At 45.5% G+C, this 22,941-nt stretch overlaps 1 protein-coding gene across 2 annotated transcripts in view; it reads left to right on the forward strand.

Annotated features, from left to right (window-relative positions):
- The window catches only part of jag2b (jagged canonical Notch ligand 2b), a 212,022-nt gene that overhangs the window by 45,877 nt on the left and 143,204 nt on the right, over positions 1 to 22,941 (forward strand). For both annotated transcript variants that reach the window (XM_038822142.1, XM_038822133.1), the window contains exon 3: positions 19,340 to 19,391. In XM_038822142.1, coding sequence (XP_038678070.1) covers positions 19,340 to 19,391 — 52 coding nt within the window. The remainder of the gene's footprint in view (positions 1 to 19,339; positions 19,392 to 22,941) is intronic.

Raw genomic sequence — 22,941 nt, forward strand, 5'->3', positions numbered from 1 at the left:
GAACACAAGTCTGCATTTTTAAATCTGATTATTGGTTGAAGAAAAGGAGCTGCTTTTATCAAAATCTTGCAGGGCAGAATAATGGCAAATGATCAGGTCCAGCCGGTGTTTGTTGCAGTGCTTAAAGCAGGGAAGAAATCCATTTGGTCCACTGTTTCAGTACCAACTGTTTTGAAAGAGCTGTCAATTAATTCCACTCCCTGGCTTCTGCCCCATCATAGTCCAGAAAATCTTCAAGTATTTATACAAATCTATTTTAAAAGTTACTATTGAATCTGTTTCTACCCTTTAAGGCAGTGCATTCCACATTCTGACACGCTGCATAAAAAAGAACACTTTCCTTTAACGCCCTGTCTGGTTCTGTTGGTAATTATCTTAAATCTGTCCTCTGGTTACTGACCCTCTTTCCGATTCAAGTAGAGGAAATGGGCAGAAATTATCAAAAGCTGCTCGTCAGATTTTATACTGACTTTATAAACCAGGTGTTAATTCCAAGGCAACTGGTGGGGCCTGTTGTTTATGGCAGTGGCTTTGTCAAATTCTGTCTTTTGTTATTTGGTGTGGTTAGCACTGCTGCTTCACAGCCAGGAACCCGGGTTCTATGCCGACCTTGGGTGACTGGATGGGGAGTTGCGTGTTCATCCTGTGTTCGCATGGGTTTCCTCCCGCAGTCCAAAGATGTGAAGGTTAAGTGGATTGGCCATGACCAATGCATGGGGTTACGGGGATAGGGAGGGGGCAGCCGAGGTGCTCTTTCAGAGGATCAGTGCAGACTCGATGGGCTGATTGGCCTCCTTCTGAACTGTAGGGATTCTATGGATTTGCAGATTTGTGGCACATGCTTGAACTGAATGGTGTTGCATATGTGTGGAATTGTAATTTAGAGTACCCAATTCTTTTTTTTTCCAATTAAGAGGCAATTTAGCTTGGCCAATCCACCTACCCACACATGTTTTGGGGTCATGGAGTGCGACCCACGCAGACACGGGGAGAATGTGCAAACTCCACACGGGCAGTGACCTGGGGCTGGAATCGAACCTTGGCACCGTGAGGCGGCGGTGCTGACAGTCGCCACCGTGCCGCCCTGAATAAGAATATTGTTGGGTCAAATCCCAGAGACCCGAGCACATAATCCACACTGCCATTCAGTGCAATACTGAGGGAGTGCAGCACATAATCCACACTGCCATTCAGTGCAATACTGAGGGAGTGCAGCACATAATCCACGCTGACATTCAGTGCAATACTGAGGGAGTGCAGCACGTAATCCACACTGACATTCAGTGCAATACTGAGGGAGTGCAGCACATAATCCACACTGACATTCAGTGCAATACTGAGGGAGTGCAGCACGTAATCCACACTGACATTCAGTGCAATACTGAGGGAGTGCAGCACATAATCCACACTGACATTCAGTGCAATACTGAGGGAGTGCAGCACGTAATCCACGCTGACATTCAGTGCAATACTGAGGGAGTGCAGCACATAATCCACACTGACATTCAGTGCAATACTGAGGGAGTGCAGCACATAATCCACACTGACATTCAGTGCAATACTGAGGGAGTGCAGCACAGTTTCATGAGCTGTCTTTTGGATGAGTTGTTAAACCAAGTCTTCCCCTGCATATGGAAATAATGGATCACATTACAAGGCTCCACAGCAGCACAGTGGTTAGCACTGTTGCTTCACAGTACCAGGATCCCGGGTTCGATTCCCGGCTTGGGTCACTGTCTGTGCGGGGTCTGCACGTTCTCCCCGTGTCTACGTGGGTTTCCTCTGGGCGCTCCGGTTTCCTCCCACAAGCCCCGAAAGACGTGTGGGTTATGTAAATTGGACATTCTGAATTCTCCCTCCGTGTACCCGAACAGGTGCTGGAATGTGGTGACTAGGGGATTTTCACAGTAACTTCATTGCAGTGTTAATGTAAGCCTACTTGTGACACTACTAAAGATTGTTATTATTATTATTACATGACACTAGGGGAGGCAGTAGCGCAGTGGAACTATCACTAGTAATCCAGAGACTTGGAGGAAAATCTGGGGGCTGGGTTTGGATCCCACCATGGCAAGTGGTGAAATTTATATTCAATAGTAGTCTGGGATTAAAAGTCTAATGACGACCATGAAACCATTGTTGATTGTCATTAAACACCCATCTGGTTCGCTAATGTCTTTTAGGGAAGGAAATCTGCCCTCCTTACCTGGCCTGTCCTACATATGACTCCAGACCCACAACAATGTGCTTGATTCTCAAATGGGCTCTGAAATGGAGGGCAGTTGAGGATGGGCAATGAATGCTGGCCATCCAGTGATGCTCACATCCCGTTAAAAATGAATTAATATAAAACTATTTTTAAGCAAGAGAGGGGTGGGTTGGCGGTGTCTCCCCCCCTCAAGATATCCTGGCCAACATCACAAAAATAGATTCTCTGGTCATCATCGCAATGCATGTTGCTGGTTGAGTGGAGTTCGCTATGAACACATTCGCTGCTTTTTTTTTTCATTCATGGGATTATGGGTGTGGCTGGCTAGGCCAACATTTATTGCCTATTCCTAATTGCCCGTTAGAAGGTGGCGTTGGAAGGACGGCATGTGGCGCAGTGGATAGCACTGGGACTGCGGCGCTGAGGACCTGGGTTCGAATCCCGGCCCTGGGTCACTGTCCGTGTGGAGTTTGCACATTCTCCCCGTGTCTGCGTGGGTTTCACCCCCACAACCCAAAGATGTGCAGGTTAGGTGGATTGGCCACGCTAAATTGCCCCTTAATTGGGAAAAAAAATAATTGGGTACTATAAATTTCTAAAAAAGAAGGTGGTGTATGTTGTGCTGCCTTCCGGTGGTTTACCTTTATTATATCAGTGACTGCACCCTGGAACTCCTTCATTGGCTGGGAAGCACTTTGAGGATTTTCCTGTGGTGGAGAAAAACGCATTTAGAAATGCAAGTTCTTTTTTGTTTTCTTGGAACCCGTGTGCTCCTTACCTGCTGCCCTGCCCTCGGCATCTTTCTGGGCTCGGAGATTTGAGAAAGGGCTTTTCTTTTTGATATTGCTGCCATTGCTGTTGGTATCAGCAATATGAGATCTGCAGATTTATGGACCATGGATTGAAACATTGAAACATATGTCGTGAAGCTTGGGCTGCTTACTAAAACCAGAAATTAGCTCCCCCCTCTGCTACAAGGTTACTTTTGGCATTTGCTGATTTTTGAAGCAAAATCTCATTGTATTTAAAGATATTAAACAATGTTGGTATAAAGTGGAGTAAGTGAAAATAAGAAATGACACATGAGAGCTTGGATTTTTATTGAATGGTATAGATTGAATTAACTTTTTTTTAGTAAGGCAAACCAGGCTCCAAGCTTTATTTCTAAAGGGATATTATGGAAAATTGGGATGTTGTGCTCAATCAGGATTGAACATTGGATTTGAATGCACCATGTAGTTCTGTGCACCGTAGCTGGTTTAGCACAGTGGGCTAAACAGCTGGCTTGTAATGTAGTACAAGGCAGCAGCTCGGGTTCAATTCCTGTACCGGCCTCCCCTGAACAGGCGCCGGAATGTGTCGACTAGGGGCTTTTCACAGTAACTTGATTGAAGCCGAGTTGTGACAATAAGCAATTATTATTATTATAATAATTTTAAAAGATTCATTCAAGTGATGCTGGCAAGGCCAGCATATTAATCCCATTAATCACCCTTATGAAGGTGGTGGTGAGTGGCTCCCTTGAACTGCTTCAGTCCATGTAGTGTAGGTACAAACTCAGCATCAGTGAGAAATTTATTGCTGAGTAAGTGCCGCTTGATAGCACTGATGATGACCACTTCCATCACTTCAATGATGATCGAGAGTAGACTGATGGGGCGGCAATTGACCGGGTTGGATTTGTCCTGCTTTGTGTGTGCAAGACATACCTGGGGAATTTTCTTCATTGCGAGGTAGATACCTGTGTTGTAACTGTTTTTGGCTCGGGGTGCGAAAAGTTCTGGAGCACAAGTCTTCAGTACAATTGCCGGAATGTTGTCTGGACCCATAGCCTTTGCAGTATCCTTCAGCCGTTTCTTGATACCACATGGAGTGAATCAAAATGGCTGAAGGCTGACATCTGTGATGATGGGGACTCCTGGAGGAGGCAGAGATGGATCGTCCACTTCGAACGTCTGGCTGAAGATTGGAGTAAGTGCTTCAGTCTTTTTCCTTGATATGCTGAGCTCCCCCATCATTGAGGATGGGGATATTTATACAGCCGGCACCTCCTGTGAGTTGTTTAATTGTCCACCATCATTCACGGCTGGATATGGCAGGACTGCAGAGCTGATCTATTGGCTGTGGAATCGCCTTTATGTTACTTTTTCTGTTAATGCTGATTGGCATACAAGTAGTCGTGTGTTGTAGCTTCATCAGGCAGATGCTCATTTTTAGCTATTCCTGATGCTGCTCCTGGTATGCCGTCCTGCACACAAGAGGATAAGGAGGCTTTGGGGAGAGTGCAGAGAAGATCTACAAGGACGATCCCAGGAATGGTGTCTCCGCACCTGTGGTTCGACTCCACAAAACACCACTGGAAGTAGTCAGCAGATTCTGCCACATTGAATCCACAAAATTGGAAAAGCTGCCATCAACAGGACTAACAAGACGGGAATGAAACAACAAACTGGTCCATAGGAGCAAGATCCTTACCTACAAGGCCCGTATCCTCAGCATACTACTGTATGACAGCAAAGCCTACACAACTTGCAAGAAAAAAACACTCAACTTTGATTGAGTGGGACAGAGCCTCGGCATCACATGGAAAGACTATCACCAATGAAACGGCTGTTCTGGGGAAAACATGCTGGCATTAATCAAGCAACAAACACTTTGCTGTATGGACGTATGCACTGGATGGAAAGTGGCTACATCTTCGAGATTCAGCTATGCGAGGAGGTGGCCCATTTCAAGAGATCCGTTGCGTGCCCACAGCACTGATTCAAGGCTGCTGTCAAATGAGACACGAAAACTCTCCATATCAATCACGGCAAGTGGGAAACTCTAGCTGTCTCAAAATGATTTACACATGAGGTACTTTTGAAGTATAGCCAGTGTTGTAATGTAGAACACGTGGCAACCAGTTTGGGCACAGCAAGCTTTCACAAATAGCAATGCGATAATGACCCAGCTGATGTGTTTTTTATGGTGCTGGTTGAGGGGTGAACATTGTCAGTACAACAGAGGGAAACCCTCCTTCTCCCCTTTGAAATAGAGCATTTAGACCGTTGTATGCCACGTGGGGTCTAAAATTTGATGTCTTATTTGAAAGACGGCCCCTCTGGTGCAGCACTCCCTCTGTCAGCCTAGATTATGCTCTCATCTCTGAGAGTGGGTCTTGACTCTCACAATGTGCGGTAAGAGTGCGACCCATTGAGCCAAGGATGAAGCCAATAATGCAACAGGTTTACTATTCCTAGCTCAGAGAGCATATAGAACATAGAACAGTACAGCACAGAACAGGCCCTTCGGCCCTCGATGTTGTGCCGAGCCATGATCACCCTACTCAAACCCACGTATCCACCCTATACCCGTAACCCAACAACCCCCCCCATTACCTTACTTTTTAGGACAGTACGGGCAATTTAGCATGGCCAATCCACCTAACCCGCACATCTTTGGACTGTGGGAGGAAACCGGAGCACCCGGAGGAAACCCACGCACACACGGGGAGGACGTGCAGACTCCGCACAGACAGTGACCCAGCCGGGAATCGAACCTGGGACCCTGGAGCTGTGAAGCATTTATGCTAACCACCATGCTACCGTGACCAATCAACAGGATTGCACTCAGTTACTGTCCAGAGTCCCCTGGACAGTGCAGCTAGGGGAGCACAGGATTGGCCAAGCCCCTGACCGTAGAATCAAAATCGTAACACAGGGTGAGCATTCGAGCTATCTTGCTGAAACCCTTCACCACCTCCTCTCCAGCCTGCCTTCCTGAATTTGAGTGGTTTGCCATCCTCTAGCACACATGATTAGCCACATTGCGAATGCAGTCAGTGTCAGCGGTCCATCATCCACCAGGGCAAAGGAATGGAGGGTGTAAGATGGGAGAAATTGCTCTACTGAGTGAGTGAAAAGCTCTTTATTTCCACAGTATCTGCAAGGCCCGGCAGTAAATTTGTAAAGTGGACTATGCTCGTGTTGGCGAGACGATTTTCCAGCATTCATTTGAGATCACCAATCCCTTTTTACTCCATTCTGCTGTGGTTTACTTTGAAGAGGGCATATTGGCAATAAAATTAGAACAATTTTTTTTGAGGAATTGGTCTGCCCCCTTTTATAATAGGTCCTTTTTTTAATAGCTCGACCACACTTGGCGTGCTCAGCATATCTCACGATTCCTTCTCTGGGTGTTCACAAACTCCGCCCCTAGCCTCTTCAGCCCATAGTTGTCTCCGCTGCGTTGACCATCTCCTAATAGCGCATACAGAGACAGAACTTGTATTTTAGTTTTAAGACCTCAGGATGTCTCAAAGTGCTTTAAAGCCAATGATGTGTATTCACTGTACGAAACCGGCTGCCAGTTTGCAGAGGGATCCCAAAAGAGGGATGGCAAAATAAATGGCCTTTTTGATTGAGGAATACATATAGGCCATCCGCTGTTCCACAAAACTGTACTGCACTTCAACATCCACCTGAGAGGTGACGGAACCGCAGTTTTAGCACATTATCTGAAATTGAGCACCGCCAATGTTGTGGCACATACGCCACTGAGTGCGCCATCCCAGACTTGTTGGTCAAATATTTGCAGTGAGCTTTGAATCCCTGCTCTTTTGATGCGGGTGGGCTTTGCTAGTCACTGAACTAAGGCTGTCAGCTGTGTAATACTAGGTCTCAAAAGGTGATGTGCAGGAGGCTGTTTTATAAATTTCAGTCTGAATCCAAAAAAGTTTGGAGATTGACTGCTGGAATACAAATCCCACAAATTTCAGGAAAGTGAATCAAAAGAGGAAAGATTTCAATACGCAGCGTGCAGTGTTATTTGGAAGTGCTTTTACATTTTAAATAAAAACCCCACCACTCTTTTTCCCATCGTTGCTTTCTTGCATCGTGCAGCTGTCGGGTTTCCATCTAGGAGGGATCAGACTGCCAATTTCAGCTCTGTGCTAATCTAATTTTGAACCTCTGAGTTCAGAATAAACTGTTGAAAGGTACAAAAGTAGAATGTCTTGTAGAGCTGCCTTTTGCATTTACTACTGAGAGGACATAGTGGCCACCAGGCTGGTTGTCTCCGCTTACAAATTTACAATTTGAGTTTTTGCCAGAGTAATGCAGTTGTGAATCTTTCATAGAATTGAAATACGCACGGCATAGAATTACAAAGTATTTCTAGCACAGAAGCAGATCATTTGGCCTCAAGTACGAGCCACTTCCCACCCCACTACACCTCACCCGATTTTAGCAAAATATTCTAGTCCTTTCTCCCGTAAGGACTGATCCAGCCTCCTTTTAGCAGCAGTTCGCACAGTTGCTTCAAAGCGCCTGGGATCCGGGTTCGATTCCTGCTTGGTCACTGTCTGTGCAGAGTCGGCATGCTCTTCCCGTGTCTGCGTGGGTTTCCTCCGGGTGCTCCGGTTTCCTCCCAGGTTCCAGAGTGTGGCGACTCGGGGATTTTCACAATAACTTCATTGCAGTGTTAATGTAAGCCTATTTGTGAAAATTGTTATGGGCCAGGGTTTAGAGAACCCCAAAGTTATCATGGAGTTCACTTGACCCACAACTTTTAATAGATTGTGGTATGGGGAGCACACGGCCCACTCTACAGTTAGCAACCATTAATTCAAAACTCCCCAACCCCCAAAAACTACAACACTAAGTAATCCTTTAAGTTTTTCTTTTAACATCCATAAGACTTGAAAACAAAACCTTTAACAGAAGCACATCAGGTTAAAGTCCCTACTGTGAGCAGTTATTAGTTTTAAATCACCAAAGGATTGATTTACAGTTTTTAGATTACAGAGAGACTAATACCCCTTTTGGCTGTGACTGCAGCTATCCAGCTCCGAAAACAAAACTAAAACATACCCTGCAGCAAACAGCCTAAAACGAAAGTAAAAAGCTGACAGACAGCCCAGCTCCACCCACTCTCTGACATCACTGCAGTAATAAACCCCCATTTCTTAAAGGTACTCTCACTACAGATATTTATATACGCACCCATTTATAAACACCCATTTCTTAAAGGTACTTTCATGACAAAATAATAAAGATTATTGTTATTATTAAATACATCCCCTCAATTTGCCTCATCTGCTTTGTGTGGTAACCAGATCCACATCCATAAAGTCATTACTGTGCGGGAGGAGGCCATTCTGCCCATCAAGAACAGAGTCCCGTTCTCTAACACTGAGCCAGAGAAGTAATGGAAAATACCATTAGCAGCAGTGTTTGAATTTGAAGCATTTAAATTCTGCATGTTTGCTAATGTGCTTCATGGGGTTGAAGCAAGTGCCCTCGACCCACTTCTGAATGGATTGCTTTCCGTATTATGCTCTTGCTCAAATATGGAACAGTTTTGATATTCTATATCGTGGTTTTGAAGTGTTTTGGGGCATTCTGACGTTGTGGTGGATGTTCGAGGAATGCCAGTTCTTTTAGGCATTAACACTTTCTGGAATATTGCTGATTAATAACCTTATGCTAATGGTGTCTGTATAGGTGATGCTTTCCAAGAGGCAACAGAGGTTGCAGTCCAAGGCTGATGAGTTTTTTTAGAAACTCCCTGCTTTGTTCTCTGAATATGGGTAACACTGGCAATGCAATATTTACTGCCCACCTCTAGTTTAAAGAAGGTGGTGGAGCTTCACCTTAAACCACGACAATCCTGTGGTGGTGATATGTCAGTTAAGGTAGGGGATTTCTGGTTTTTGAGCTGGAGTCTGGAGCAGACTAAGCGGATGCTGATCACGATCCTTGGCTTGTGACCTTGTGTTTTTCACCTCTTCCTCTTCCTACCCTCTTTTCCAGTCAAAAGACAGGGCATTGAGGCTAATTTTGCTATTGTTACTGCCCAGTTTGTTTGTTTCTGAGAATCAATGGCCAACATCAAGTAGCGTCAAGTCATTTTCATTTACATAATAAACATTTTTTGACTTTGTGATCAGAACAATAATCGGAAGGAACTTATTTCAATGGGACTTTGGAAGTTGGTGACTGTTACTGAATTGATTTTATTTCTGCTCCAGACCACAGCCCCGATAGCGGTAAACTAGTTGAAGTGCTTCTTTTTAAATAAATTTATTCAAGGCTTCTTAACAAAAATGTACAGAATATCAGAAGAGCAATACATCTTTAACTTCGTCCTCCCAATGAGAGCCTGTCTTGCAAAGCCGGAGGCTGCAGCCCTGGGAAGGATGGTACCTCTCTCCTAACGAAATCCTGAACCTAAAATTCCCCTTGGGAAACTCGCACAATTCCTCCAACTCCTCCAGCCTGCAAATACTCTCCCTATAAACAAGCCCCTTTTATACTCAAACCCCACCTGCCGTACCCCTGGAACCTCTCACCCAATCTCGCCGGAAGAAACCTATGGTTGTTGTAAATCGGCGCCCACAACGACATTCACTCCAACCCCAAGTGCTGCCTGAACTGCCCCCACACCCTTAAAGCCGACAGCACCATTGGGTTCGCGGAGTACCTGGCTGGCGAGAACGGCAAAGGAGCCAACAACAAAGCTCTCAAACTCGGAACCCTACGCGATGCCGCCTCCACCCGCCCCAGACTGGCCTCTCCTCCACAGCCCATTTCCTCACCATCACAATATTTGCCGCCCAATAATCTATCGAATTTGGCAATGTCGGAGAGGCCTGCCGCTCTCGCAGGGCCTTTCTCGCCCACACAAACCCTGAGAACAATCCATTGACTTTCAGTAGAAATGTTTCTTGACATCGCTGCTGAAACGCCCTGCTCCAAATTTGAGATTTTGCCCCTCATTCTGAATGAGTCTCCTTTCTCCTCTACGAGTCAATGTTGGTGAGGAGTTTGTTTCTAATCAATAGGGGAATAGTGAGCACACAACGAGGACATTTAACCTATTTATCCAGTTCCCTTTCGAAAGTTACTATCGAAGCTACTTGAAATATAGGTATTAAATGCTACGATACAAAAGCAGCTTTCTTACAATGGCGGCTCACTAGGGGTCAGCGTTGTGGTCGTAGCGAGGCCCACTTGGGATGGGGGAGGGAGATTAAATTGTAGAATTTGAAGGTGTTGGAAATGAGTCGGCACAGATGTGATTTTTTTTTTCTTTTTTCTTTAATTTAGATTTAAATCCAATTAAGGGGCAGTTTAGCGTGGCCAATCCACCTACTCTGCACATTTTTGGGTTGTGGGGGCGAAACCCACGCAAACAGGGGGAGAATGTGCAAACTCCACACGGACAGTGACCCAGAGCCGGGATCGAACCTGGGACCTCATTCCAAACGACCAGCAGGATTCATCTACTCGATTATTTCATGTGATAAAAGCTGCTTGATGTCGAGTAACGGAACCTGGAGACCTTGACCGTGGCGCATTGTCAAATATTGTTGACAATCTTTGGAGACCAAACTGTTCCATTCATTGTTGACGCCCTCATTTACAACAATAAGCCTGTGGAGATTCCAGGACTGTTCAGGGTCTGAGTGACCTGTTTTTATACCTTCAGCAAAGAAGTGGGTGTGAAGTACAACAGATTTGTTCTGCTGTAAACAGCTTAAATGCACCCCCTTTAATCACTCAGTGTCCCTCTATAAGGCTCTTCATCTTGTCCCTATTGTCTCAACCGGGCATGTTGTTGCTTCCCATCTTTGCTCCTCGTGGCTGCTCCATTATGTCAGCTCCAAATCCTTAAACGGTGAGCAAATGATCTGATGGCCTCTTTGAACTTGCGTCTTGTGTCATCCCCAGAGGCTCCAAATTGAGATTGTGGTATTAGCTCATGTGCCTGGCAGGCTGCAGTCTAATGGCATCAAACTGGATCTTACGGTAATTAATGAAGTTTCATAAACAGAGGGGCCCTGCCTTTTACTGCCTAAAGCTGTTAAATAAATGTATAGCCTGGCCAAACATTACTAGTCTTAAGTAGTTTGTGAGGAGGCAGTGGAATATGGAAAAATGTGTCCAGTGTTTGTTGTTTTGTAAGGGGGGGAATAACTTGCAATTTTCTACTCTATTTCCTGAAGGTAGAACATGTGGTAAGTAACATTCCAGTAAGTACATCATTACGCTTATGCAGGTTTAATAGACTGCGGAAGACCGCTTTTCCAACAGGAGTAATTTCCTAGCAATCGTGAGCCACAACAGGAACAGGGCCTCACCAACCCCACCTTGCTGGGCATCTCTGTACAGGCAGGGGATCTAATGCTGGACTTTGCTGAGCTCTGTTGCCAAGTTGTCACGAAACTTTCAAATGCCACCTCTTGCTTCTTTTTCTCTTTTCACTTGTTCTCTGATCATCCATTAATGTTCGGCAGCTTATTTTTGCAGAGTTTGGAAATTGTTTCAGAGTTTTTGACTGAAATTGATAATATGGGGCAGCATGCTGGCGCAGTGGTTAGCACTGGGACTGCGGTGCTGAGGACCTGGGTTCGAATCCTGGCCCCGGGTTACTGTCTGTGTGGAGTTTGCACATTCTCCCCGTGTCTGCGCGAGTCTCACTCCCACAACCGAAAAGATGTGCAGGTTAGGTGGATTGGCCACACTAAATTGCCCCTTAATTGGAAAAAAAATAATTGGATACTCTAAATTTTAAAAAAAAGAAATTGATACTGTGCAGTTTAGCAGTTTCTTCAGTAACTTGATGAACTGAAGCATACTTGATTTCCGTTGGTGAGTCTGGCTTGGGTTCCTCCATCTTTCTAGTGTGGAGATTGTGGTTGTTACTGTTGTGAATTGTGCCAATGGGTGTCATGTACATCTGTAATCGGTCAGCATTGATTAAAATCTTTGAATATTTGTCCTGCTCAAAGTGAAGGATGGCAGTGCGGGAGGTGGTGTTCGGCGACAACATGAAACACTCCCAAGGCAAGTAGGGAAGAGGCTAAATACAGAGTAAAGTTCTCTCTGCACTCTGATCAAACATGCTTGGGGCAGGGAGACTGGCAGTCCCATCTGTCACCAGTGCACAGTGGCAGAAGTGTCGACCATTTGACAATCCCTTTGAAACTTGCAATCTCTACCACCTAGAAGGTCAGCAGAAGCATGGGAACACCTGCTGGAAGATTCCCTCCCAAGTCAAATTCCATCCTGACTTGGAAGTATATCATTGTTCTTTCACTTGTCACTGGGTCGGAATGGAGTGCTAGCTGGCTTCAAGACAAAGCAGAGAATGGCAGCATGGGGTAGTTATTCAGAGGGGCAGAGGGTGAGAAGTTTTGTTCCACATGGATCAACGCTGGGTCCACTCCGGTTCACATTCTCCATTCACGATTCGGACTTTGGAATCGAAAACACCATTTCTAAATTTGTAGCTGATAAATGGGTTGGGGTTTGGTGAGGAGATGGTAAGGGAGGTCATTAATACTGAGTAGGACTGCAACAAATTATAGGAGAGCAGGATTAAACTTGCAGAATGGGTAAATAATTGGCAAATGGCCCTTCAACACCAAAACGTGAGGTTGTACGTTTCGATGGGAAGAACAGCCAGGTGGTTTATTACTTAGAATGTGCAGGCCTAGGCAAGGCAGAGCAATAAAGAGATCGCCAAGTACAAATACACCAATCACTAAATATTGCAGCAGAGGTTGGTAAAGGCCACAAAGCCAACCACTGCCTTAAACACTAAGTACTTTATTGCTGGAGGGATAGAATTAAAAAGTAGAGAAGTTATGCTAAACCTGCATTGACCATTCAGTAAGATCAGGGCTGATTTGATCTTGACCGTAACTCCACTTACCTGCCTGTTCGCCATCCTTGCTTGCCCCTGTTGCTCAAGAAACATTCTCTCAGTGTTGACCTCTACAGCTCTCTGGAGTAGAGAATTCCAAAGAAAAAATTCCTCCTCATCTCCGTGTTAAATGGGTGACTTGCTCTGAAGCTATGCTCCCTAGTTATAACTTTCCCCAGTTAGGATCTATCACGCCGCGTTCCACCCTGGGATCTGACTTGTCCAGTAGTAACATCAGCTGGGATGATAACAATTGTCAATAATTGAGGTCCCAGCAGTGATCCCTGTAGCACTCCACAGGTTACAGCTTGCCACTCTGAAAATTACCAATTTATCCTGACTCTCTGCTTCCTGTTAACTAGCCAATCCTTTATTTGTCCTCTTATTTTGTGTAGTAACCTTTGATGTGGTGCATTATCAAAGTCCACCATGTCTACAGGTTCCCCGTTATTCTTTTGCTTGTAACTTCCTGAAAGAGGTCTAGAGTTAAACATGATTTCCCTTTCACAAAACCATGTTTACTCTGACTGATCCCATTATAATTCCCTGTTTCTTGCCATAACCTCCTTAATAATGGATATTAGAAATTTCTGTATGACAGCTGTTAGGCTAACTGGCCTGTAACTTCCTGAAAGAGGTCTAGAGTTAAACATGATTTTCCTTTCACAAAACCATGTTTACTCTGACTGATCCCATTATAATTCCCTGTTTCTTGCCATAACCTCCTTAATAATGGATTTTAGAAATTTCTGTATGACAGCTGTTAGGCTAACTGGCCTGTAACTTCCTGAAAGAGGTCTAGAGTTAAACATTTCTTGCTTTCTGTCTCCCTCCTTTCCTGAATCACAATGCCACATTTGCTGGGAATCTTCCAGAATCAAAAGAATTTTGGTAAATTATAACCAAATGCCTCTACTATCTCTGCAGCCACTTCTTTTAAGACCCGAGGATGCAGGCTAGCATGCCCTGGGGACTTATCGGCCTTTAGGTCTAATAGTTTCCCCAGCACTGTTTCCCTGGTGATGGTGTTTGTTTTAAGTTCCTCCCTTTCGTCTTCTTGATTTTCAAGCACCTTCAGGAAGATTTCCAAGTCCTCACAACTTGCTTACCCATCTATCTCTGAAAATTTGGTTACGTTACTTTCTCCTCTCATCCAAGTCATTAATATAGATTCTAAGTAGTTGAGGCCCCAGTACTGATCCCTGTGGTACTTCTATTTAGTTTGCCATCTTGAAAATGACCCATTTACCCTGACTCTTTCCTGTTAGCCAATCCTCTGTCCATGCCAAGATATTACCTCAACACAATAAACTTTTCTTTTGTACAGTAACCTTTTATTGGCACCTAATGGAATGGCCTTTGGAAATCCAAATGCACTGCATCTACTGGTTGTCCTTTGTCTATCCTGCTTGTTATATATTCAAAGATCTCTCAATTTGTCAAACACTGTTTCTCTTTAATACAATCAAGCAAGATTTTAAAAAAATATAAATTTAGAGTACCCAATTAATTTTAAAATTAATTGTGACCCTCAGCGCCGTGAGGCAACAATGCTAACCACTGCCTCACAGTGCTGCCCTAATCAAGCAAAGTTAACACGGTTTGTTGTGAAGAAAAAGTCTTGAAAATGATACAATTTCGTAGTCACTTTCTGTTAGAATTTGGGGCGACAATGTGGCAAGTAATGGACTAAAGCAAAATCAGAAAACGTTGGACAATCTCAGCAGATCTGACCGCATCTGTGGAGAGAAAAAGGAGCTCACATGTTGAATCTGGATGACTCTTTGTCAAAGCTAGAACTGAAGGATTTATTGAACAAGAACAACTGTGTACAATAAGGTTTAACAGGACAACTATATAGGTTGATTACTAACAGTGCCCTGGCTCCCAACTGTCTATCTCCAGCCCAGAGTTCGCATACTCATGCCCCAATGGCTCAGTCCTGGCCACATGGCCCATGAAGGATTACCCATCAAAGGGAAAACCCCTGAGACCACCTCTGTAAAACAAAAAGAAAAAACGTTAACACCTGGACAGACGAACAGCAATATTACAGAAGGGATGCCAGGGAAAGACAGTTCATAAGGTAACTCTGTCCGGAGACTTCTCGGTCCTTGTGGAACGCTGCAGCTTTGTCAGGGGTCTTTCAACAGCCAACAACACAGGTTCACTTGATGTAGTGGACATGCTGACCACCTCTAGAGCTAGGCCTCTGCCGATCACTTCTCTTTCAGCTACCGAAGACAGAGCTGCCTTTGCCCCCTCAAGGGTGTGGAAAACTTACGTAATGAGCTTGATGCGGGACACATTTGCTGGTCTCCTGGAGTTGGCTCTACTCTTGCTCAAGTGGCCCTCCATTGCGTATGAAACTGGCCCCGGTCTTCTCCACAACTCTTCCTGGCACCCAGGCAGGTCCACCACCAAAGTTCCTCTGCCAAAACGAGGTCATAGGCATATTAAACAATCTGCCCCTTTTCTGTGAGTCAGGATGCCAAGCGGTTTGTCTCACCTTTGTCCTCCCCAACAAATTTGGGAACGTCCAAGTCTAAACGGATACGCAGGCGCCAACCCATTGCCAGTTCTGCAGGTGCGACCCCGGTAGTGGCATGAGATGTGGTGTAAGACCACAAAAAACTTTCCAATTGCAATGGCAAAGGTCTATGAGCCTGCTTCATGGAAGCCTCAAATGTCTGCAAGGTTCGCTCCGCCAACCCATTTGAGATAGGATGGGGCCGACCTAACATGACGAATGCCATGAGATTTAACAAAAGTCTGAAATTTGTCAGCCGCGGGTGATGCTCAGTTGTCTGACAAAACTTCGGGATGACCATGGATCGCGAAGATCTGGCTCAGTTTGTCAATTTTAGATGTAGCTGTGGCGGATCTCAGCAGCTGGATGTCCAGCCACCTGGAATGGGCATCTAATATAATTAGGAACATGCGCCCAGCAAAATCTGTGAAGCCGTGACCTTGGACGGCCCAGCCACTCCCAAGGGTGTATGTTCACTGGTGGTGGTAATGCTTGCTGGGTCTGACACTTCTCACACTGCCCAACCATTTGTTCAATTTTTCTGCCAATGCCAGGCTACCAGACATGGCTTCTGGCCAACACTTTCATCCTACCCTGGTCAGGGTGGGCATCGTGTAATCCTTGGAGCAGGTGCCGTTGCCGCAGGGGTGATACGATGATACGGGGGCCGCCCCACAATAACACCGTGTCTCCGCAGGTTATCTTCTCCGTATTGTAAATGGGACTACATTTGCTCTGCCTTGTCAAAGTGCCACCCTGTCAACATCATTTTCTTGACCTTTGCGAGTAATGGGTCCCTATCTGCCCACTAACTAATGTGGGCTACTGAGACCGACGGTGTTCAAAAATTGCAAAGCCAGTACTATCTCCTGAGGAACAGGCGGTGATGGTACAGTCTGTGGCAATGGGGGGCAGCTAGGTGCATCTGAATGTGAGATCTGTGCTGCGGGCCGTTGCTGGAAAGTATAACTGTGTGCCGTCAACACCAAGGCCCATCTCTACCCTGGCTGAGGCAATAGACAACACTAGCCTCTCCTCCCAGAAAGGCATCAACAATGGCTTGTGGTCTGACACAATGGTGATGTGCCATCAGTCCAGAGATGTACCAATGACATTTCTTCTCATAAATAACTGGTAGCCGTGTCTGCGTGGGTTTCACCCCCCACAACCCAGAGATGTGCCGGCTAGGTGGATTGGCCATGCTAAATTGCCCCTTAATTGGAAAAAAAGATAATTGGGTACAACTATATACATGAAGGGTTTTAAAGCACTATTCAAGTCTATTTCTAACAATACCCTGGCTTCGGACTGTCGCCCTCCAGCCCAGGGTTCATGTGCTCACACTCCAGGAGCTCCAGCCCGGCCCCATGGCTTGCGAAGGATCGCCCATCATAGAATCACTGTGTAGAATTCATACAATGCAGAAGGAGGCCACTCAGCCCATCAAGTCTGCACCTCCCCTCCGATAGAGTACACTACCTAGGTTCACTACCCCGTTCAATCCCCGTAACCCGACCTACACATCTTTGGGCAATTTAACGTGACCAATCCACCTAATCTGCACATCTTTGGACTGTGGGAGGAAACCGGAGCACCCGGAGGAAACCCACGCAGACGCGGGGAGAACGTGCAGACTCCGCACAGACAGTGACCCAAGCCGGGAATCGAATCTGGGACCCTGGAGTTATGAGGCAACTCTGCTAACCACTATGCCACCGTGCTACCCAGAGAGCCCATGGAATTCCTTCAGTGCAGAAGGAGACCATTCGGCCGATTGAGTCTGCACTGACCCTCTGAAAGAGCACCCTTTTCCCATTACCCCACCTAACCTGCACATCTTTGGACTGGGAGGAACCCGGAGGAAACGCACGCAGACACGGGGAGAACATGCAAACTCCCCACAGTCACGCGAGGTCGGAATTGAACCTGGGTGCCTGGTGCTGTGAGGCAGCACTGCTAACCACTGCGCCGCCATGCCGCCCTACCACATTGGTCAACCATATTGCTGTGGGTTTGGAGTCACATGCAGGCCAGACTGGACAAGGTTGGCAGATTTCCCTCCCTAAAGGACGTTGGTGAACCAAATGAGTTTTTACAATCCAGATTTATTAATTGAATTCGAATTCCACCAGCCGTGAAGGTGGAATTTGAATCCATGTTCAGGAATTCATGCTGTGCCCTCTTGCAGATCTTCAATACTTGTATTTTCCTTTACTAATAATGAAGGGGAAATATTAAAGGCAACATTCCACTTGGAACATTGCCACGGCCAGGTACAACTTTTAACATAAGTATCTCTGTTTGATATCGGGGAGGCAGGATTATTCAGCGCAGTGGCTGAACCCTATACTCTTTCCAATGTTTTATGGAATCTTTGCTATTTACTGTGAATGCAAGATGGGCAGACAAGGCAGGACTTCAGTTTGATGCCTGTAAGATGACACCTCTGACAATGCAGCTTCCCTTCGGTGTTGCTGCACTGGAATGCTAACCTAGATTACACATGCGCATTCCGGAATGGAAATGTACAAGAAATCAACCAAAGTAATTGAGGCGATGAAAAGATTGGATAAGGAGGAGATTTTGAAATTCATTCACGGGATGCGAGCATCATTGATAAGGCCAGAGTTTATTGCCCATGAGGTGATGGTGAGTTGCCACCTTGAATACAACTGAGTGGCTTACTGGGCCATTTCCGAGGCGGTTGAGAATCGACCACATTGCTGTGGGTCTGGATTCACTTGTTTTTATGACGATCTGGCATCTTCACAATCGCCACAACTGATGGTTTTCATCCCGATTTATTTAGCGAGCTGCATTTGCAACTCTGGCTGGCCCGGTGAACTCATGTCATTCAGATCTCGGGATTACTAGACAGTGACAACCACAAAGCCGCTGTATCCCACATTGTGATCCTGTAAACTGAGCGTGATCTCACCGGGACAGACACAGAAGGTTGAGAGGTGATCTGCTTGCTGCTGTTTTTAGAATTCTATAATGACCATGACCAGTTGTTTCACCTTTTCCAGAGACAGAGGACACAGCCTCCACTCTGTGTGTGCCGGTGTCTGTCTGTGTGTCGGTGTCTGTCTGTGTGTCGGTGTCTGTCTGTGTGTCGGTGTCTGTCTGTGTGTCGGTGTCTGTCTGTGTGTCGGTGTCTGTCTGTGTGTCGGTGTCTGTCTGTGTGTCGGTGTCTGTCGGTGTGTCGGTGTCTGTCGGTGTGTGCCTGTGTGTGCGTATGTGTCTGTGTCGGGGGAAGGAATCAAATGTGATCTCAATGTTTCAGTCAGTGAGTGTCAGATCCAATGGAACCGGCTCCTGAGGGAGATGATGAAAGCAGAAACTGTTAATTCATTTACGTGTCAATTAATTTAGATTTTTCTGTCAAAAATAACATTTTGGGGGTTCAATGTACGAGTAATTTGAGATTGGGGGATGTTGGGGGAACAACAGGAACGGGTGACTTTGGACCTGCAGTTTCCAAAACACTCCCCTGGGGGTTTTCCTCTTCATGGGTCTGTGTAGACTCATAATCTGACTGGATTGGGTGCAAGGAAAAGGGAAGACTTGCATTTATATAGAGCCTTTCACAACCTCCAACTGTTTACTGCATATTAAGTGCTTTTTCAAGTGTAGTTGCTGTTGAAATGCCGTAACTGCCGCAACCAATTTGTGCACAGAAAACTCCCACAATGTAATAAACTCCCACAACAGCAGCGTGATGACCAGATCGACTGTTTGTTTTACAAGTTATACTGATTTGGGGATGAATATTGAAGAGGCCGTTGGGAGTACTTCGGACAATGCCATGAGATGTTGGGGCTGCTTGTTTTTAATTAGGTTGTTGCCATGGTTTCAGTCTGTATCTATTTTCTAATGGACAATCCCTTTCTTCCTTTCCTTTTCAGCGGTCGTACACATTAATATTGGAAGCACGGGACCAGGATAATGCAACAGCCAGTGAGTACACCAACCTATTGCTTCTGAGGTATTTCGCTAACTTGTCTGGACACTCGCCAGTTTTAAAAGCTCAGAAATATTCAGTGCTGTACTGGCAGTTTGTTTGCGAAGGTGTGTCGTGCTGCTATGTGGGAAGTGGGGAGTGCAGAGGAGAATCTGAGGCGCCCAGACATGCTATCAACTGGGAAATTCCAATACGTCAAATCTGTGATGATTAATTATTACGGATTCTATGTGCGCATGTGACTGTTCAGATTTCAAGTCTTTTTTTAAAAATAAACTGAATAAGTAATTTACCTCAGCCACAACATTTTTTCCCCCGCATTTGAAACATCTGCTAGTTGCAGGGATTCCATTTGTATGTGATAGAAACAGAGAAAACCTAGGAGCAACAGGATGCCATTCGGCCCTTAAAGCTCGCTCTGCCATTCAGTATGATCATGGCTGATTATCCAACTTAACCATCCAACCTAATCCCGCTTTCCCCCCATTTCCTTCAATCCCCTTCGCCCTATGAGCTATATCTAACTGCTTCTTGAAGCCATACAATGGTTTTGGACTCGTCTGCTTCCTGTGGTATCGAATTCCACAGGCTTGCCACACTCTGGGTGAAGAAATTTCTCCTGATCCCTGTCCTAAATGGTCTACCCGTATCTTCAGACTGTTACCCCTGGTTCTGGACACCCCCACCATCGGGAACATCCTTTCTGCATCAACCCTGTCCAGTCCTGTTAGAATTTTATAGGTTTATGTGAGATTCCCCCTCATTCTTCTGAACTCCCGTGAATATAATCCTAACCGATTCAGCCTCTCCTCGTACGTCAGCACCGCCATCCCAGGAATCAGTCTAGCTTGCTCAAGTCACAATTCTCTCTAACCTAGGAGTGTTTGATGGGACAGTGAAAACTCTATGTCTAACCCCGTGCTGTACCTGTCCTGGGAGTGTTTGATGGGGACAGTGTAGAAGGAGCTTTACTCTGTATCTAACCCCGCGCTGTACCTGTCCTGGGAGCGTTTGATGGGGACAGTGTAGAGGGAGCTTTACTCTGTATCTAACCCCGTGCTGTACCTGTCCTGGGAGAGTTTGATGAGGACAGTGTAGAGGGAGCTTTACTCTGTATCTAACCCCGTGCTGTACCTGTCCTGGGAGCGTTTGATGGGGACAGTGTAGAGGGACCTTTACTCTGTATTTAACAAGAGTACCTGTCCTGGGAGTGTTCGATATTGTTTGTGATAGCTTTGGAAGAGTTTTCAAGTATCTGCCTCTGATTAATTTTCTAAAGGGGGCTGCGGGGTGAATTGAATACTTACTTTTAAAGGCAGAGATATGGCAAAAAATGGGGGAAAGGAATTATCTGGTTTGCTGAAACCGCCAAGGAAGACTGGATGGGCTGAATACCCGCCATCTGTGTTCTGCTTTGATCCTGAACCCCAGGCTTTTTGAAAGGCTTCATAATCAACCTGGAAATCCAAAGTTTTTCTGTCAGTTCAGAACTCAGTTCTGCAGGGAAGTCACTCAAATGGAACATCTAGGAATATAGTTTAGTTGAACAAAAACTTTAGTGCTCCATTTCAAATAGGAGGGGACAGGCAGGAAAGCTGAGTTTAAGGCCACAGTCAATATGCCATGGTTTTATTGAATGGTGGGAGCAGACTTGATGGGTGGAATGGCCGACTCCTATTTCTTATGGTCTCGTGATCTTAAAGAGCTCTGATTTTATTTGGTCGATGAATTGATGATTGCTTACTCTATTTTCTTGGGTATCGTGTGCTCATTTAGCTTTCAGTCAAAGTTTGTACAATAACAGTGACGTTACCATGGTTCAGACTGATGCCTGCCTTTCCCATCCCGAATCAGCTAGCCGCCATTGTTTCCTCTGAGAGGGGGGGGGGGGTGGATGACTGGTTAATATTGCTTCTTTCCCTCCCCAAAATGCTGGTGAGGTAGACAGGTTGGCTGCGAAGCTGCAGGGACAGGATTACCCACGTGCTCCGATAATTGAGAGGATGGGAAAAGTAGTTAAAACAGACTGATGACCTTCTCAAGATGTTCTGGCCAACCTTTACCTCTGGTTGCGAGCGAGCATCTGGATTCGGAGCAAGAGAACTGATCTGATGGTGGCCTCAACTCCACTTTCCTCCCGACACCCCTGAACCCTCAGATTGCAGATTGACAAGGGAGTCAATCTAACTCTGTCTTAAAAATATTCAGTGGCTCTGCCTCCACTGGTCTCTGGGGAAATGTATCGCATACACAACTCTCAAGAGAGAAAAATTCTCTTCATCGCCACCTTAAATGGGAGACCCAATATTTTAAAACTGTGTCACCCTAGTTCCAGTCTCTCCCACAAGGTGAACATCTGCTCTGCATCCTCAGAATCTTATATGTTGCAATGAAATCACCTAATCCTTCTAAACACCATTGTATACCTTTCTTCTGAGGATAATACCCTTATCCCAGAAATCGATCCAGGGAACCCTTCTAACCTTTGAGCGAGAAACGAAATGGAGGAAGGAGCTAATATTAAACAGCTAAGCTTCTATGCAAACTGAGTTATTTATACTAAACTGCATGTAATCCTATCAAAGGACATCTTGGTAATTGCTACTCTGGGTGTAAGGAAGATACTGTCATTGAGGTTAAAAGATCATAGAATGTGATATCTGCCTAAGGTTAGTATGCTTGGAGTAATAGAGGCATGTGAGCACATTACAAAGTTGTAATTCTTCAGATGCTTAAGATGACCCTTGACTCACTGGTGAACCCATGTGTTACAGATGGTGAACACAATCTTTCTTTTCGTCCCAGGTAGTCACTGCTGCCCATTGCAAGTATTTTAAGTAGTTTTTAGTAAGGGGTTCTGAGTGGGTGGTAGTGATATGAAGTCAGGGTGATCTCTTGCATTGCTATTAATCACTTGGTTCTAGGATTTGTAGCTTGAGGTATCTTCTATCCATCTCCCAGTTCACAACACTTCCAATTTTAACATTCTCACCCTTTTTCAGATCCGTTTTGTGGCCTGATCCCCACCCTGTCATTAACTTCCTTAAGGCCTTGCACCTCAAATTCTGTCGCCTTGAGCATCCCTGATGTTAACTGATCCACCATCGCATTCAGCTCCCTGGGCCCCAAGTTGTGGAATTCTTTCCCTAAACTTCTTCATCTCCTTTTCTTTCAAGACGCTCCTTGAAACTGAACTCTGAACAAGTTTTTGGTTACCTGTCCTGATATCTCATGACTCAGACTTAGAGTACCCAATTAACTTTCCCCAATTAAGGGGCAATTTAGCATGGCCAATCCACCTAGCCTGAGTTGTGGCCGTGAGACCCACGCAGACACTGGGAGAATGTGCAAACTCCACACAGACAGTGACCCAGGGCCGGGATTCGAACCTGGGACCTCGGCGCCGTGAAGCAGCAGTGCTAACCACTGTGCCACCGTGCGCCCTCTGTCAATTTTGTTAATGCGCTTGTGAATCATCGGTGGATGTTGGGTGCCATATAAACGCAAGTTGTTAGGTTTAAAACTTTGCCAGAGGAAATGACATAT

Source organism: Scyliorhinus canicula, chromosome 2 (assembly GCF_902713615.1).
Source record: "Scyliorhinus canicula chromosome 2, sScyCan1.1, whole genome shotgun sequence".
NCBI lineage: Eukaryota > Metazoa > Chordata > Chondrichthyes > Carcharhiniformes > Scyliorhinidae > Scyliorhinus > Scyliorhinus canicula.